Raw genomic sequence first — 18,236 nt, forward strand, 5'->3', positions numbered from 1 at the left:
CTCCGGGCCCTCCCCTCCCCCTCCAATTCTGTAGCATTGATTGGGCCCCTCCCCCACCATCCCGCTCCCCAGAAAACTGAGCCCGCCTTGTCTCCCAGGCCACGGATGTCTGGGGGTGCAGGGGGACCAGGCCAGGCCCCGCTTCCAGTGAGGAAGAAGAGCTGGGGCTCCCACCCCCGGAGGGACCTGACTGGGGCTTCTTGTCTTCCAAGGGAAGAAGGGACCTTTTGGGGTCCCCCCAGCTGCTCCCCTCCCCCAGCCACACACACCTCGCCCCTCCCACCCCAACCCCTTCTTTATTTATTGCACAGACCTAAGTTATTCTCTGCCACAGCGACCAGCCCACCTCCCCGGAGCCCAGCCTGGGGGGGAGGCGGATGAGCTGGACCTTGTATTTTATATCTGCAAATAAATCACATTTTATCGTATAAGTAACAGAAGGCCCCCAGAGTGCCCCCAGGGGGCCCAGAATTTATTTATTTTCTGACTTACAGTAAGCGCTGCTCGCCTCCTGTATTTTGTAGACTTTCTGAATAAAGCAGATTCTTTTTCACTGCGAGGAGGATGCGGCCTGGACTCTGTCCTGGGGGGCTCCGGGGGGCTCCGGGGGCCCAGGGGGACGTCTCGCCGGTCCATAGCTGACTTGGTGGCTTCCAGATGACGGAGCGGCCTCCATCCGCAGCGTGGTGCCCGGGGCTGCCCTCTAACCTGGGTCTCCCCAGACTGGGGGCCTCAGGTATCTCCTCCAAAAGGGGACCCCTCCTGGCAGGAGGAGCCTCCAGGAGAAAGGAATGGGGATCCGTCTGGTTAGCCCCAGCGCCCTGCTCCCGCCACCCCGGGCCTGTCGCCCATAGTAGAGGCGCTGCCCGGGGCAGGGCAGGTGGGACCGCAGGGAGAGCCTCACTTTCTGGGTCGGGATGCCCGGGGAAGGCCCGGCGTGAGGCTGAGGCAGTCCAAAGTCACAGCTAGTACGCGTCGGAGGCTGGGTTGGACCTTCGGCCTACCGACTCCAAGGCCAGGGCTCGTCCGGTGTCACCAGCTGCCCACCCGAGGCAGAAAACCTGGGTCTGCCTCTGTGGCTGCGGTCACTCGCTAGCCGAGTGGCCCAAGAGCGGCCATCTCACCGGCACCCCTTGCCCATCTCTGAAGAGCCACCAGCGAGGGCACGGCCACGGGCACGCGAGAACACCGGGAACTAAACTGATCCTAGCTTAGAGGGAGGCTGTGGAGTCGGCGGGTCTGGGCTCAAATGAGCTCAGGCATTTGTGGCTTTTGGACGAGGCCCTTCTGTGAAGAGACACCTGGGTGGGAGGGTCCTTGGAGACCTGAGATCCTGCACAATGACCAGAGGCCTTAGGGATCGTGATGGGCAGGTGGGTAGAGTTGGATAAGGGGAAGCCGGACGTGAGGACCCCCCAGAGTGAACGTTGTGGGACGCCACGTCTGACCCAGATGGGAACCCGACCTGAATGTTCACCCACTGCGCCCCTGGCACGTGCACCTCGGAAGACCCCCGCCAGGAGATGAAGGAAGCTTCTGGAGGGCAGGGGCCCATGGTAAGGCTGACTGCATCCCCAGGCCAGCTTCAGCTTCCTGTCCAAATTGGGGGGGGAGATGGCCCCCCGCCTCTTCTGGCTTGTAAGTAGAGTCCTAGCGCAGTCCTAGACCCCGACTGGTCCACGACCCCATTCAGAAAGCCCCCAGTCGTTGCCTGCTCTGTATGATGTGGGGGGGCTGGGCTCCCACTGCTACGGCCCTGATCATTGTGTGGGGCTGGGGGACCCCCTCCAGGGGGCCCTTTGTCCCAAAGAGCCCAACTCAGCCGGGCGGCTGCTGGCAGGAAGCTCCAGGAGGGATGACGAGGCAGCTGTTTCCAGAGAGGTCAAAGGCTGCTGGGGAATTTCCCCCACCCCCGCGACATTCCAGGGGGCTCACGTCAGGGGCCCGGCCAGGCCCTCCAGAGGCACGCGGCTTCCGGCCCCCTGGCCTCCTGCACACCTGGCTCGATCTGTGGGCCCTATGCCAACCCGTGAGCAGCTCGCACCTCCGGGAGGATGCCAGGCCCAGGGGCACGTGGGGCCTCTCGAGGGTCCAAGTCGCTCAGGCAGCGAATGATGGAGCTGGGAGCACTTAGGCCTCACAGTGTGGAGTCCCAGGGCCTGGGCGCTATCTTGCTTGGATAGTGAGATCAAGAACCACCTCTTGGAGGACCAGCTGAGTAAGGCCTATTCCTGCTTCAGTCCCAGGCCCAGGGGGCTTGGTCAAAGCCAGGGGCCACAGTCACGCCTCTCGCACCCCATCTCCCAACACCCGCCACAAGGCCGAACAGAGAGGAGAGGGCACAAATCACCGGAGACCAAAGTGATTTCAGTACAATCTATATTATCTCATATATATATTTATATATATATATATATATAGGTCGATAGATATATATCATCTCTCAGCTTAGCTGCTTGCTCCCGTCCCAGAGCCTTTACGATATCCCAGAGACCTGCGTCCTGGGGGAGCCGCGGCAATCCTACCCGCCGTACAAAACTAGGGGACTCTGACTCTGCTAGATCATACAGGGGGCTTCGAGTCTGCTTTAGTACAAAGAGCTAGTCTACCTGAAAAGGAGAATCATACAAAAGGGGCCTGGGGGGAGTTACACATAAAAAGAATAGGAGGGAGGAGGCCCCTGACCTGCTGCCCCAGGAGGCTTGGGGTCCGGCCCCCAGAGGACTCTGGCAAAGGCCTTTGTGGGCAGGGGCAGCGACTGCTACTTTGGCCCAAAAGGCATGAAGAATGGTGGAAGAGGGAGGGGAGCAGTGGGCAAATGCCCAACCGGTGGCCGAGAGCCGGGCCTGGCCTTTGGAGGGGACGACAACTGAAGTCCACCCCAATACCAGGGACAGGGAGCCCAGCTCCACCAGGGGAGGCTGGGGGGCTTATTCCTGAATCACCACCAGGATCATGAGGGGAGATGTCCCGCCTCTCCTGCCCCTCACTCAAGGAAGACCTTGGGGGGGGAAGATGTCAATCAAGAAGCCTCTCTCCCCTCATTTGTCCCCGGGAGAGGCCCCAAACCTGGAAGTGGAAGGAAGGTGCTTCTGACTGGGGACCCCCCTCCCCACAAGGCCAGGGGATGATGGGGGTGAGAAAGGGGTGATGTTCATGCAGTTCGGAATCCTGACTGACCAGTGAGGAGACCTGCTCATTCAGCCTTTGCTGCCCAGTCCTGCCTCCTTATCTAAGAAGCGGCCTGGGGGGGAGCGAGGCTGGGGAGGACACCTGCTGAGAACCCCCCCCCCCAGCCTGCCGTCCAGGTAGCAGCTGGCTCCCGGCCAGAGGGCTGGGCTGAGGTGGACATGCCTGGCAGGGAGGGCAGGGAGGAGACTGCAGTGGAAGTTAAGGCACACAAGAGACGGGGCTTCTGGGGGAAGCAGCCCCCCCAGAGCAGGGCCGGGAGCTGGGAGGGGCAGCCAAGGAAAGCCCCCTGTCCATTCTCTTCGTTTCTCCCCTCTCACCCTCCCCCTTCCCCAAGCACTTCAGAGGGTGGCTAGAGGCTGCTGGGAATCCATAGGTCCTAGAGAAATAGGTCTGGGAGCCTGAGGCCTCCCCACCTGCCCCAAGGAGGAGGCGGGTGCCTCCGGGGTCCACAAGAGCTCCCCCCGGGGTCACGAGAGCCTGGCAGTTGGAGTAGCCCAATGGCCCCTCAGAGGGGCACTGGGGCCAGGGGCAGCAACTCTGCCCGGCATGTCCATGTGGTGAGGGTCTTCTTCCAAAGGGAGGGAGGGTCAGCTTCTTTCCAATTTCTGAGATACCCCCCAGAAACAGAGGGAGGAGGGAGGGAAAGCAAGGGAGGAAAATATTGCACAACTGGGTGGAGAGTAGGGGCTGCACCCTGTCCCCGCCCTGGGCCTGGGGGCCTGGCTTGGTGCCAGCTCCAAGGAGGGGTGACGGAGAAGGTGGGAGGGGCTGGCGGCAATCACTCCCACCCATCCAGCTCAGACATGCACCCTGAAACGGCTGGGGGCTTGGGGGCCTCCCAGGCCATGTGCTCAGGCCATTCGCTCCCAGGGGGCCACCCGGTGTGTCCTCGGGGTGGCCCCCTCTGCTAGGACACTCCTCCTACTGTCGGGGAAGTGATATGACTTGAATGTTTCTGGTTTAATAAATTAAAGGAAGATTCCAAGGCAGTTTCCAACGTGCCCCTCGCCTTGGAGAGGGTGGGGGCACCAGCTCCTCCAGTGGCCTAGTCCTCCAGCCCCACGCGCTTCTAGAACTCATCGTCGGAGCTCAGCAGGAGGGTCTTCTCATTGTCTCGACCACCACCGCCACCAAGGCTGTGGGAGCGGGCCAGCACGTGGGCACCATTCCTCCAGGAGGGTCCATGCTCCAGCGTCGACTGCTGCGTGTACTGCTGGTAGGCCGGGGAGAAGTTATGGATGGCGTCCTGGACAATGTCGTGGGGGTTCATGGTCTCCTTGAGGCTACTGGAGATGCTCTTCATGGGGGCACAGCGGCCTGCGGGGAGAAGGTGGGAGAAGGCCTTGAGGGGGAGCCCATCTCCTCCTCTGCACCCCGCCCCCGTGATCCTCCATCTATCCCCCTGGAGGCAGGGCTGAAGTCAGACACCGATGCCCACGCAGCCACCATGCGTGGCCAATGTTGTGATGATGGGTTTGGTGTGGAGGAAATGGAGGGAAGGTGAGGGCCACACAGGGGAGGGGAGCAAGGCAGGGTCTGGCCAGCCAGGCCATGGGGGCAGGAGGGGCACCCCCTCTTTGGCAAGGGCAGGGCACCACAGCCCATGACCAGCTGCCCATGGGGAGGGTCTGCTCCAGGGGGGCCTTAGAGTGCAAGGAGCCCAAGGAGGAAGCAACCGGAGGGTGGGAAGAAAGGGAATAGAAATGGGCAAGGGGGGATTAGGAAGGACAGTGTGAGGGGGGCCGCAACACAGGGTCAAACCCATCTCCTGCCTTGGTGACCACACCAGGAGAGGCCTCATCCTTCAGTGACTTGGTCTGGACCCTTCGGGGGGGGGCACCAGGCTCAGCTAAGCACAAGAACCCCCTGGTCATGGCAGGGTCAGTCACTAGGCCTCTAGGAGGAGGGGTTTGGGGGGAGAGAGTCTCCAAAAGTAACAACATCACAGTTTCTGGTCCTCTCAAAGTCCCAGCATCCCTGGGATGGCAGACTGGGCTCGGGAACCAGCATCTGCTGAAGGACCCTGCTGACCCTTCCCCTCCCAGGGGTCTGTCTGGCTGGAAGGGCAGGGGAACAAGGAATGAATGGAGGCATGCTGGCAAGGCAAGGAATGGCAAGGATGGAGGCCACGATGGCCAGAGGACCTACCGTAAGGGCCATACACCGGCACTGCGCAGCATCAGAAACCAGTCAGGGGTGGGGGGCAGGAAGAGACAGAGACAGAGGGACAAGGAACCAGAGACAGAAAGACGGGAGAGAACTGAATGAACAAAACACTCCCAACAACCGCTGCACACCCCTCGCCTCATTGGAGTTGGGGGCCCACTGACTTGGCGGCCTAGACCCCAAGGTGGATCAACACTGGGACTGGCTCCCCTTTCTGTTTCCCTTGGGTCCCTTCCTGCACCTCCAGGGTGCAGCCCCTTTGGGGGGGACAAGACCCCAACGCTCACCCCAGTGTCCCTCTCTCTCCAATCCAGGACCTGGCTGGGGAGGCCCAGGCTCCTCTTCCCAAGGGTAAACTCCCCAAGGGCAGGAGCTGCTTCTGCAGCCTCTGTATCTTCAGACTTAGCTCGGTGCCTGCAAACTATAAGGGCCTAATAAACGCTTACTGGCCGACCGCTAACGGTCACTACTGAGTACTGGGGCCGCTTCAGACTGGTGACAGCAGAGCTAAGACCAGCTCTGGCCCAGTGGGTGGGCACCAGGGCCACTCCTAGCTGGGTCAGAGGCTGGAGCTCTCCACAGGGCAGGGGGCATTCGCCTCTAGCCCAGGTCCCTTCCCTGCTGACAGTCAGGGTTCAGGGCTTGGCCCACTACTGGGGGTGGGGGAAGGGAGAGGCTGGTCTCCTCTGGCTCTGACCCTCACTGGTTTTCCTTTGACCCAGGCCAAGGTGGTCCCACTTCCATGAGCTACCTTCTGGGGCCCCTCGGAGGAAACGGTGAGGGATCAGGGAGCCCCTGGTCTCATCTTGCCCAGCCCAGCCTGGACCTTCCTCCCAGCCATAACAGATAAACAAATCTCTGCCCAATCAATCCTTCCCCCCAGCAGCCTGCCCTGGGGTGGGTGGGCAAGAGGCTGGCAATCTCTTTAAGCCTGGGCACCCTAGTAAACACTGGCAACTTCCTTCTACGGGCCCAACAGGAAGGGGGCCTCCCCTAGGTGCAGCCAGCCTGACCACAACCTCATGTGTGTGTTGGGGGGGGGGGTCGGCAGGGGAAGGCAGAGCTTTCTGGAGGGTCTTTCCAACCTGGGAGGCTCAGGGACAGGACAGGGAAGCATCTGACCAGTCCCAGAAACCTGTGCTCCAGCCCCATTGCCCAGGCGGGCAGGGGTACCACCCAGCCGAACACAATTCTGACCAGCCCCCCTGTTCCTGGGTTATCCATGATTGCTCCGCCTGCCTCTGTCTCCCCAGGATGCAGAGCTTCATGGTGACAGAGCATGCCCAGAAGCTTTCTCCAGGATGTCCCTCAAAGCCCAACAGGGAGAAGTTTGGGAGACTGGGGGGCAGCTGGGGAGGCCTTCCCATCTCTCTAGGATGGAGCCCTGGCCCTGGCTCCCCACCACCTCCTCCTGGATCTCCCACACAGGTCACTGAGTCTCCCTCCCCCTCACTTGAACCAGGGAGCTCCTCTGCTGCCCTCCCCACCACTTAATCCCGAGGATCCTGGAAGGATGAATGAGGTCGGACAGAAAGAGCAGAAACCCCACTGGTGGTCAAGGGCATCCCCAGTCTCGCCAGGCCAGCAGCCTCCTCCAGGTGTGCCACCCCATTCTTACCTTGGGCATCTAGCCGCTTGTCGGCATAGACCTTGTAGGTGAAGGCATGGCGCAGGGCCAGGGAGGCGAAGAACATTTCCACACAGATGATGAAGTCCTGGTAGCCGGCGGCCACGGTGCCCTCTCCCACCGACACCTCGGCCGAGTGGATCTTGGGGATGGCCCCACACTTCTCCAGGATGGCCAGAAGCATCCCTGGGGGTGGGGAATGAGAAGGCAATGACTGGAGGCCCTAAGCCATTGGCACCAATGGTACAAGAGAGGGGAGGAAGGGCACGTGAAGAAAAGCCAGGGGTCTGAAGGACCCAGGAGCTCAGTGGGGTCAGATGGAAATCTCATGATGGGATCTTAGCTGCCTTGAGAAGTCCCCCACTTGAGCCAAATGGGTGACGGCCCCAAGGAGAGGAGGGAGCCAATGCAGGGTGGGGAGGACACCAGGCTGGGGAAGGGAACGGACATTTCAAGAAGGATCTGGAAGACTGGAGTGAGGGGGGAGGCCCCTTTTCTTCAAAGGAGGCCCAGTCAACTCTGAGAAGTGATTGTGCCGGGGCAGCCAGAAGAGCAGCCCTGAGCCACCCAGCCTCCGCTGCCCAGGGCAGGGTCTCCCTCTTCCCCCTAGGACTGAAGACTCACATTTCCCAATCAGCCCGGATAGAGTTGTCCCCAACCCCAGCAGCGCCTGAGCCCCAGGACAGTCCCACTGCTGCCAGAAGTCAGAGGAGTGACAGCAGCAAGAGAACATCTGGGTCTTCCCTCACAAGGGAAGCCCCGAGGTCCCCACACATGCATTTTTACCTGGTGGGCTTCCCTGGCTCAACTATCAAGACAACAAAACCTGCATCAGAATCCTGGCTGCTCCAGTCAGCCGAGCCCCTCCACAGGCTTGGCCGATCTCAGCCAGCATGGATCACGAAGCCGCCTGGGAGGGCAAAGGACACTCTGGGGACTTGGAGGACGGGGCATGGACAGGAGGCAAAAGAGCCCAGTGGGAAGCTGGGAAAGGCCCAGAGGGCCCTGGCTACGCAGCTGAAGCCTGGTTCTGCCCAGTGGTCCAGACGGAGCCTCACCTTGCCAAAAGGAAAGGAAGATGACCGACTTGACCATGAAGAATTTGAGGACGGGGCTATAGGGGCTGAGCAGCTCCCGGGTGGCAAAGTAGAAGAGAAAGAGAGCATAGAGGGCCAGGCTGACCGAGATGTTGTAGATGATCGTCACGTAGAGGTAGCCGCTGGTGACGCTACAAGAGGAAGGAGACACAAGCATCAGTGGCCTTGGTGGGCACCTTCCCTGCCAGGTCCAGGGCCCCAGGCACCATGTGACCCAGAACAGTCCTTTAGACAGAGGGAAACCTGGACACTGAGCCCGATGGAGGGCGCTATATGGAGGACAATGGGGACTCCCCCCATTAGGTTTTTCTTAAATTAAAAATAAAATCCATCTGAATTTGCTAAACACGTAAACACAGACACAGACACAGACATACAACACACGCCTCAGGGTCATGCTCTCCCTCCTCTCCCCACCATTTCTCAATTCCGGCCCAACGTGGAAGGGGTGAGGGGTAACGTTCTCCAAAGCTTCTGCTTACTCGAAGTCGCCATCCCGGTACTTTCCAAAGGCCTGGAGGATCACTGTGCTAATGGCCATGAGGGGCTTCACCACACAGAACTGCAGGGTGGCCTGGAAGGAAACAAGAGAAGGTGAGAGGAAGTCACAAGGCATGAAGGGCCCTTGGGAGACCTGAGAAGCCCCAAGGCCAGGGGCAGGGGGACGGGAGCAGGGCCTGACTCAGCCTTCACTTCTCTCGGGGCCTCAGGTTCCCTTAAATGACTTCTAAGGCTCTCCCAGTTCTCGACTCCATGGAGACACACCCCCATCTGGAAGGCTGTGGGGCATCCCATCGGGCACCCACCAGACCCAGGCTGGGCAGCCCACTTCCTCTAGGTGACATCAATGACCCTGGGCCCCTCCAGGCTGCCCATCTCCACATCCTACAGCTGGCTCTCTGAGGGGCAGCTTCCAGGCCTGTCCTGCCCCCGATCAGCCTGGCCATTCTGGACTCTAATCGGACCTGGCTTTTGGCATTTTCTAGACGCAGTCAGATAGTCAGATGAACCTTCTGGTCACTTCCACAGCCTCAATAAATGCAAACAATAGCTCACTTAGCTGCAAGGACAATTCTCTCTGCCCTGATTTTGCACTTCTGATGGCGGCTCCAGCTAATTAAATGGAACACTATTGCAAAACTCTCATTAAGGGCCCAAACAAAACTACCATTCATGTGATACCTAATAATCCAGTGGGAGTGGGGCGCAAAGAACCACAGTGAAATGTTTTGTGAAATATAAAACCATATAAGGCTTAGGCTCACAGGAGCACAGCAGGCGGCATCTGTTTAGAACTATAGGGTCCCTTTGTAGATGCAAACTTCTGCCAACCCTGGGAGAGGAGTGCTATTTGGGTTCCCAATTCACAGAGGAGGAAACTGAGGCTAGGGTCATCCACTAAGTTCTGAGGTCAGGACTTGAATTCTGGTCTCCCTGCCTACATGTCTGACACTTGACTGTCTGCCCATTACTGAGCCGCCTCTCACAGGTGTGATAGTTGAGAGGGACACGGAAAGTCTGATTCAAGATCACCCAGGTGAGTGACAGAGTCATCTACCTGAAGTTTCCAGAGGTTTGAGAGGGCAGGCCTCTAACCCTGGCCCACCCCAGGACCACTGGCCCTGGGCAATGGAAATCATTATGCCTCTTATCTGCATTGATAAAATTGGGGAGGTGGGGCAGAGGGAGAGGTCAGGAACAAAGCCAGACAGGAAACAATGTCCTCTACCCAAATGGGACCAGCGGAAGCTGTAAGGGCCAGTGGAAAAGCTGGGCCAGCTGGGTCACCTCAGGGTCATCTCTTCCTTCCCTGAGCCTGGTTCCTGGACTCTGCAAAGTGAAGCCCTTCCCTTCCAGGCCCTGATGTGACTATATTCGGCCCTTCTAAGTAAAGCCAACCCTCCAAGAGTGCGTGAGCTCATCGCCAGGGCAGGGATCTCAGCCGATCCTTTTCTGCAAGGACCCCATTCCTCTTTGATCACCTCATCTGAAAGAGAGGCTTAACAAACACTTGTAGAAGGGAAAGGACCACCATTTTTCATGGCTTATGTTCCCCCTGCGTGTCTCTCCCTTCACGTGGGAATGTCCCACAACTTTTAATTCTTCAGACACTGGAATTTCACGACTCACATCCCTGGAATTTCATGACTCACTGTCACTGGAATTCACACCATATCACATCACTAGAAAAAAAAGAATGGTATTAAAAACAGGCTTGGTTTCCTTAGAAAGGAAAATGTCTCTGAAAATCCATTCTGAGATGCTTGGGTCAGCCAAGGGCATGGAGCCATTTCCGCATCGCTCTTCCTATTCACTTTGGGCCTGGTTTGGGGCTGGCTGCAGTGTCTATCCCACAGATCTGGCCGCTCGACCATTCCTCTGCTCTGTCCTTTCAACGGCCCTGTGGCATGTGGATTAAAGGTCCTCTTCATCCACTTGGTTTTTCTGCTGTGGATTATGATGAATCCTGGCTTGATGATGGACTGCACAGAGGGGACTTGGGAGGCCTTTTGCAATCCACACCACATCCTCTTCGAGGTGGAATTCACACAGGAGTAGGGCAAATACCTTTGGGGAGCATATGTGACCATTTTAGGTTTTTGGTCATCAAATAGGAAACTGAAAAAAAGTTTTGACTTTTTAAAAAACTCCTAATTTTCCATATATGTATGAAGATAAAAGGTTGGAAGAAAGCCCTCCAGGCCTCGGTACCAGTGTGCACCAATTTATCTCTGGGGAAAGCTCCTGGTCTAGGGGGGGTGGAAACTCCAGGAAGGCAGGCACTGTCAGTTTTGGGGTTTTTTTTTTGCCTTTTTGTGCAGTTTAGTGCAGGGCCTTAACCAGAGATGGTGCTTAATCAATGTTGACTGACTGGCCATTTTGTTCCATAGAATCAAATGATCTTCTCCAAGCTAAACATAGAGTTGTATCTTGGTCTCTCTTCAACAATGAGGCAACAGAGTAATGTAGAGTTGAGAAACCCTTCACAGAATCACTGACCAGAGTTGCCTGCTTCCTTTTCATGCACGCCATCCTGGGGAAGTTCACAAAGGGTGTAAATGACCTTAGTAAATAAAATCCAGGAGACAGGAGGCAGTTTATGATTGCCTTAAAAAAAGTGTAACAAGATCCATACATTTTCCCAAATAGTCATTTTTTTCCATTTTTTCCCCAATGTTTTCCTTCTTTCAGAATCTTAAGACTATCCCTCTGGCATGGCTCACCTTTGTCTTCTCCTCTTTGCTTCTTTAGAGCCAAGTCTTATTTCAAATTACCCACTGGGGCCTGTGACAGCCTGAACATGTTGGTCCCAGAGTTATTCATGGAGAGAAAATCTGTTGTAGAAATCTTGGTAGATCGCCGCCATTTTTATTCTGTTGGTCATCCTTCAGGTTCATCAATACTTACTGCTGAGACAGTCTAGTTACACTGGGTTTCCCGCTAAGCTTTCAGTCAATGGGATCTCATTCCAGAGCATCTTGACATTTCATTAAAGGAAACTACTCAAACTTCTCCCATCCTTCTCTGTAAGATCTCACTGATTTAAACTGGAGTCAAGTACCTCTGCTTTGTAAGAGAGTTTGATGGTTGAGGCTGTTTGGTCAGTTTATACTGACTAAGCTTCCTTAGCAACTAGTGATGATCTGCATCCATGTATATTCTTCTGTCCATTTAATATTCCGAGGCACCAATAGTTTAGATTAGAATTGTCTCAATTACCTGCAAGAGTGACTCATTTTTATTCTATATTGATTTCAAACTCTGTTGTAATAAATTTCCTTATCAACATCCAGAAGTTTCCTGTTAGCATACAATGTCAATTTTATGATGTTGTTTGGAACTAATAATATCCAATGCCTCCCAGATCTTTTTCTTGAAGAAAGTATTCTTAATAGATAGAAAGGAGGATCTGGGTTGTCTACAAATCTGTGGCCTCATTTGTGACTAATTTTCTAACATCATTTTTTTTCCCTTTAGCCATCTTCCCCTTGCTATTGCACTGAAGTTACTATTTAAAATATACACCAATGTAATTTGGGTGGGTTATAAATTGGATTGTAAATGTAGACTTTTCTTCCTCTCTGCTCTGTGAGAGATCTAAGAAGCTGTAATTATATTTATCCTGGTCTTTTGCAAATTATCTTTATGAGCCCTGCAAGAGAAGCTGAAGAAACATCTTAAGAAATAATGTTTTTTATTGTTGTTGGATGAAGGATAAAATCAATTCCCTCATTATCTCTCTCTGAAGAATCTGTGAGTCCCCCCTGCACTCAGTGAAAATTCTTAAAGGGAGCTAAGTGGTACAATGAATAGAACATGGGGCCTAGAATCAGGAAGATCTGAGCTCAAATACAGTTTGGGGAGCAAGTCACTTCACCTGTTTGCCTCAGTTTTCTCAACTTTCAAATGAGAATAAAGACAGAACCATCCTCTGATCACATGACATATCTGTAACTAGGTCCTTAATAAATGTTTCTTTCCTTCCTTTTTGTCTTCTGGTCTAGGTCCCCTTGTACAGAGATTTAACCTACAGACGGTGAACTTAAAAAAAATTTAAACAATGATTTTCATAGGAATGGCTTCTGTTGTAATCCCATGTATTTTATGCATGCATTTGAAGCCAAGGCAACCTGAGAAGTCCATCAGATTCCCCAGAATGCCAAAGTGGAGTGGGGGTAGAGGGAAACGGAGATCCAAGACACGAAAGGATTTCCCGTTCAGTGTTGGGTGTGGAGGTGGCTCACTGGCATTAGACAAGGACCTCCCGTGGAAAGCACCAACAACTCCACATCACGGTACAGGAGCAAAGGGAACACATCATTTGCCTTGGTTTCACAGGTTGCCACGGTCAAAGAATTCAGCATCTCCTCCTTGGCCTACTAGTAAAAGATGACTCTGAACTGAGTGTGTCCCTGCGGGATGGCATTCCAGCATAGCAGGCTGCTAGATCCACTGGCATGACCTTTGAGGACCTATTGGCATCTCTTCACCACTAGCATGCCCTTCCAGGACTCATTGGCATCTCGCCACAGGCTTAATCTTTCAAGACCCATTGGCATCTCCTCATCAATTAAGCTCCAGATTAGGGCTTTTGTGTGGGCTCATTTCTAATTATTCTCATTAAAGCCACCACAACCAGACTCAAACAGATACATCTAGTCTTCCAAGTTCAAACAAATACTTAAAAATACAACCTTGATCAGAAGAAAACACCATGAAACAAAACAGTTTTCTAAGTATTCTGAAATAGCAATTTGCAAACACCATGACTCTGGGGCTGGCCCAGGGCCCAGAGACCAGCCCCAGACTGTGCCAGGAGGCAAGAAGCGATGTCCTCTGGGACATGGGGGTCTTTCTCAAAAGACCCATTCTGCTTTCCTTAGATTTGAACTGGCTGAATTCCAACCATTCCCTTGATGCTCACCAAGACCCCAGTTAGTAAAATAAGAAAAAAAAATCTCAGTGTAAGCGACAGTTGTGGGAGAAAGGGGGTGGGAACACCAGGGAGATCAGTGTAAGATGACTGACCATGGGAAGCAAGGGGCAATATCAGAGAGAACTGGGCCTGGGAATTGGGCAGACTAGATTCTGGCCATGCCCTTTAAGGAGCTATTAGACTCAGGGCCAATATCAGAGAGAACCTCTGAAAGGCTCACAATTAGAAGAGGATGGTGGAGGAGAGATGGGGATAGAACAGGATTATTTCACCAAATAGGCCCAAGACTACAATAATTTCCTTTGCCCATCTCAGCATCCCATGCTCCTAGTAGGTGAGCCTGGCTGGTGAACACAAGACAAAAATAAAAACACAAAAACAAAAACAAAACACTTGAGTCAAGGAGAGCCATGAACCCAGGGATGGAACATCTAGTTTTGGTCTGTGGATTGTTTACGAGTTCCCTGAGATTTCAGTGGCAAAATTTTGACAGATCCAGGACATGAAGTGGGAAGTTGTGGCATGAAACAGGGGCAGAGGTCTCCCCTGGGCTCAGAGCCGCCCCCTCCCCAGGGTCCTCCATGGTTGGGGGAGAAAGGGGGTCGGAGAACATCAGGGAGACCAATCCCCAGTCACCATTCCAACCCCATCCCCTCAAGCGGCCACTCGACCAGAATGCAAGCTGAGCTGCCACTGGCTTCTGAGTTCTGTACAATGAAGGGGGCAAGGAGAGTGATCTGGGGGGGGGGGGGCCTGGGGGAGCAGGGTGCTGAGAGACCATGCATCATTGGAGGGGCTGGGGCAGCTTGGTGAGGCAGGCCCTGCCACCCAGGAAGCCTTGGGGCTGATTCTTGGGGATCCTCTATGAGATAAGGGAGAACAGTCAATGGGGGGGGGGTCTGCTGGGAATATGAGATTCGAATGATATGAACCTTACACTGGCCACAAACCAAAGGCCTCCTGACCTCCACCTCCAGCTCTCACATGTCTAACAATTCTCCCACATACCCACCCTAGTCACAATGACTAAGCTTCTAGGGCCGGCTTCTCCTCCCAAAGTGCTCCCTCATGGGTTCTTGGGGGCTGGTTCCTGTATCAAGATCCAAGCCTCCCCAGCTGGGACTCACACTTCCTTAACAAGATGGGCCTGTGGTGACAAGGATTCAGAAAGAAAAGACAGGTCTCCTGGCTGATCTTAAACTAGGGCCAAGCCTTGGGGCTCCCTTGGGGGGGTGTCTTCTGCTTCTGAAACAGACTCAACCACCTCTCCATCCAAGGAAATACTCCTGCCTGGGAATCAGAGGACCAGTCCCCTTGCTGCCAGGAGCCTGTCTCTGTTTCCTCATCTGACCTTGATCACATTCAAACCCATGCTTCCAGTCTTTCAGCTCCCGAATCATCTGATTCAGTGTCAACAGTAATGAGACATCTCCCTGGTCTGCAAGCCTAGTACCCACTGCCCAGGGAGGTGCCCTTGCCCATACCTGTTTGCAGAACCTGAGAAAGCCAATAGAGTATGTCTTTCCCCAGAGGCAGCAGGTACCATACATACAGCTAGACCTAAAAGAGAGATGGTGAATGATCAGAAAAGCAGGAACCCCCCAATAGTGGGAGATAAAGTGATGGTTGGGGGAAGAAAGGTGGTTGAAGAACACCAGGGAGACCAGTCAAAATAAAGGCCATGAGATAAAAATGCTTAGCTGTGGGGTGGTAACCTTAACCCCTCTGTAGGACTGGTCAACCTGAAGAGAGGGACAGTGGGGAGTAATGAGCTTCAGGGAAAAAGAGGAACAGGGATGTTGCAGGAATGACCCTAGGGAACATGGGCCCAAAGGGAAAAAGATGAGGGGTCAGAGCACAGAGAATAATCGTCCATTAACTGGTGCAGACTGGGCATTTCTGCAGCTGGATTGTGAGGATTCTCACAAACTCCCTGCCTGCAGGAAGGGTCCATCTTTTCCAATTTGACTTGGCCCTGGTCTCATCACACACATGGGGTTCAATCCCCTTTTGCTGGATTCCACAAGAGATGCACAAGGGCTGGGTGCCATGAGAGGTGGAGAGACAGGCCAGAAGAACCAGCCCCCTCCCATGGAGCTTTGGCTAGGGTAGACACAATGTGACTGATCAGGAGAGAGACTGGGGTCTGGGGAGTCAAGGCTCCTTGGAGGAGGCTCTTCTCTCGCTCCTGAGATGGGGCACCCTCAAAGGAATCGGACCCAGGGAACAAAGAGGCAGAGTTTTGGGGAGAGGGAAGGAGCTGCTAGGGCCCAATACTCACTCGATGGACTTCCCTCGGATCTCGGACATGATGGCACTCTCGCCTCCAAGATACTCATAGCAGAGACTCAGAAAGTTGTAGATGACAAAAGCTGTGGAGAAAGGACCCGAAGGCCACAAATCAACATCTGGGAGACAAACAAGGTGGCGGTGGCTTCAATCCGCCTGGGCACAATGCTACATGGGGCATGTCAAAACAGAAGATGAAGCCAGGCCTGACAACACCAGGGGGAGCGACACCAGTTCATGAAAAACAGGTATCCCTATCCCAGTCGGAGAACAGAAGGGGGATAAACTGGGGAGGGGTTGAGAGATTGGCTGAAAGCCCTACATGGATGGGAACGGAGTCTGGGTCAGTCCTAAGAACAAGGACCCCCATCATCAGTCCCAACCATTGCCACATCAAGGCCAAAGCTGGAGTCTACTCAGAGTAAGACGGCAGAATGGGGGGATGGGAGACAGGGGAGATGAGGCAAGGAAGAGTCAGAGGGAAACAGTCCCAGTGGGCTTCCCATCCCAGCCCCACAATCTCCTATGTATCCACTAGAGGCAACAAGCCCCCCCGCCAAGTTCAAAATTACCCACAAGCCTGGCCCCTCCCTGGGGTCACTGGGAAGAGGGTTCAGGGCAATAGAGCTATCAGTTGTTTTGTTTGATCATCCTATTTTTAATGGGGGATAGGTGGGGGAAGGTCGGAGGGAGAAAATGTGGACCTGGAAACAAAATTTAGTTGAATCTGAAAAAACACATGGATAACAGTCCTTAGGTGCCAGAAGGGATCAGAATCCCTGAGCAAAAGAAGCAGGGGAGAACCAGAGGAAAAGCCTGCCTGCCAATCCCAGGTCGGCCAGAGGGGCAAGGCCATGTGGAGCAAGAATGACATCCCCTGGGAAGCTGGGCACCAGAGGGAAACCAGGAGTGTCCATTCCAGCGAGGGCGAAGAGCCTGGCTAAACCACAGACATCCTCCATACAAAGATGCCAGGTGATTTGGGAGGGAGGGCACTGGCTACTGGGGAATCAGAAAAGCCTTTGTGCAAAGGGGAAGGGCAGAGGTTCTGGGTGGCACAAAGATGGCGGCTGGAATGTCACACGCGTGTGGACCAGTTTGGTGAGAAAGCTGGGTAGGGGCACGGTGGTGAAGCACTGACAAGCTAAATTCAAGAGTTTATCCTAGGAACTGATCCTAGACACTTTTTAAAGAATTGGCCGCCTGGTGGCAGACCCCGGGGAGAGCTGGGAAAAGTCTCTGTCCACACCTTGCCCAGGTGGCTGGAGCACCTACCTCAGCCAACACACCACAAAGTTGGTCCAGGAAGGATGTGAGGGCATGGTCAAATGGGCAAACAAGAACTCTGCCCTCAGCAGAAGTTTGACTGAAAACAGCCAAGGGGTCATTTCCCCGTCTGCCCATGCCCTTGAGGACAGTCTCAGAGGTGAGCATCAGGACAGAACAGCCCAGTGAGACCCTTCTGAATCTGTTGCTTCTCCTTACCCCCATCACCTGCCTTTTATTCGGGCTCCTCCCCTGACTCTCTAATCCCCCTTTTCCTGCCCCCACTGCCCTACCTCTGGATCTTCTGTCACCCCCTTCCCCTTATTCTCCCCACCCTGACCTCTACTCCCCCACTGCCCGCCCCTCATTATGCCCCCCAACCATGTGCTGATCAAGGGTTGGCTCCATCACCCCTCCAGTGCTCTAACCCCTAAGAGGAATTCCACCCCTCTCCAGAAGCCAACACCACAAAGGGTGGAGAGACACCTCTTAATGGACTCTGGCATCTTATATAACTTGCTCCTGAATATTCACAGCAAGGAAGAGCCTCAGGGATTCTCATTTTGGCCAGGCCTGAGATGCCCCTAGGTTCCCAGACTGGGGGGAGGTGGCCCCCACCTAAATCAGGGTGGGGGGTTCCTTCCCTCTAGGGGCTGCCTGCATCCTCAGCCCTGGTTCCCTGGCCTCCCCACAGGCTCTCTCGTCCTCTCAAGCTCCACTCGATGCTTAGAATTCTGAGTTCGCTTGTTCAGTTTTGTCTTCCTCCTTGCGGACTATGATGGGCACAGACTCCTCAGTGCTAAAGAAATCCTGTCCCACTTAGTAGCTGAAGGACCTTGAGAGAGTCACTGTACTTTGTGGGAAGTCCTCCCTAGATCCAGGCTCCTAGGATCTTTGACAATGGGGGGGGGGTTCTGGCTGGCCTCCGAGGCTCCAATTAACACCCAGTTCCTCTTTCTGTGCCTCAGTTCCTGAAATCCCTCCACAGCCAAGACCAGCAACACCAGGAAGTTTCGTCAGGGTATGGCTGTCCTGGGCAGCCAGAGGCGACGACCACCACACTATCCCATGATGGCCTACATCTGGCCTCTCCCAAGAGACTGTTGGCATCTCTTGAGGGCAAGGGCCTTTCTGCCATTCCCTGGACCCCTCAACAACCCTC

The 18,236-nt window shown here is 54.6% G+C and overlaps 1 protein-coding gene across 5 annotated transcripts in view; it reads right to left on the reverse strand.

The window, feature by feature from the left end:
* Positions 1-4,133: 4,133 nt before the first annotated feature.
* TMEM184B (transmembrane protein 184B) overlaps positions 4,134-18,236 on the reverse strand; it is a 39,141-nt gene continuing 25,038 nt past the window's right edge. For 4 of the 5 annotated variants that reach the window (XM_074226923.1, XM_074226926.1, XM_074226925.1 and 1 more), the window contains 7 exons: positions 15,801-15,891; positions 15,004-15,079; positions 8,565-8,656; positions 8,044-8,213; positions 6,977-7,171; positions 5,341-5,361; positions 4,134-4,509 (listed from right to left, as the gene is read on the reverse strand). In XM_074226923.1, the coding sequence (XP_074083024.1) occupies positions 4,262-4,509; positions 5,341-5,361; positions 6,977-7,171; positions 8,044-8,213; positions 8,565-8,656; positions 15,004-15,079; positions 15,801-15,891 (893 nt within the window). In that variant the 3' untranslated portion in view covers positions 4,134-4,261. The remainder of the gene's footprint in view (positions 4,510-5,340; positions 5,362-6,976; positions 7,172-8,043; positions 8,214-8,564; positions 8,657-15,003; positions 15,080-15,800; positions 15,892-18,236) is intronic. The other variant, XM_074226927.1, reaches the window with a different exon arrangement.

Source organism: Macrotis lagotis, chromosome 2 (genome assembly GCF_037893015.1).
Source record: "Macrotis lagotis isolate mMagLag1 chromosome 2, bilby.v1.9.chrom.fasta, whole genome shotgun sequence".
NCBI lineage: Eukaryota > Metazoa > Chordata > Mammalia > Peramelemorphia > Peramelidae > Macrotis > Macrotis lagotis.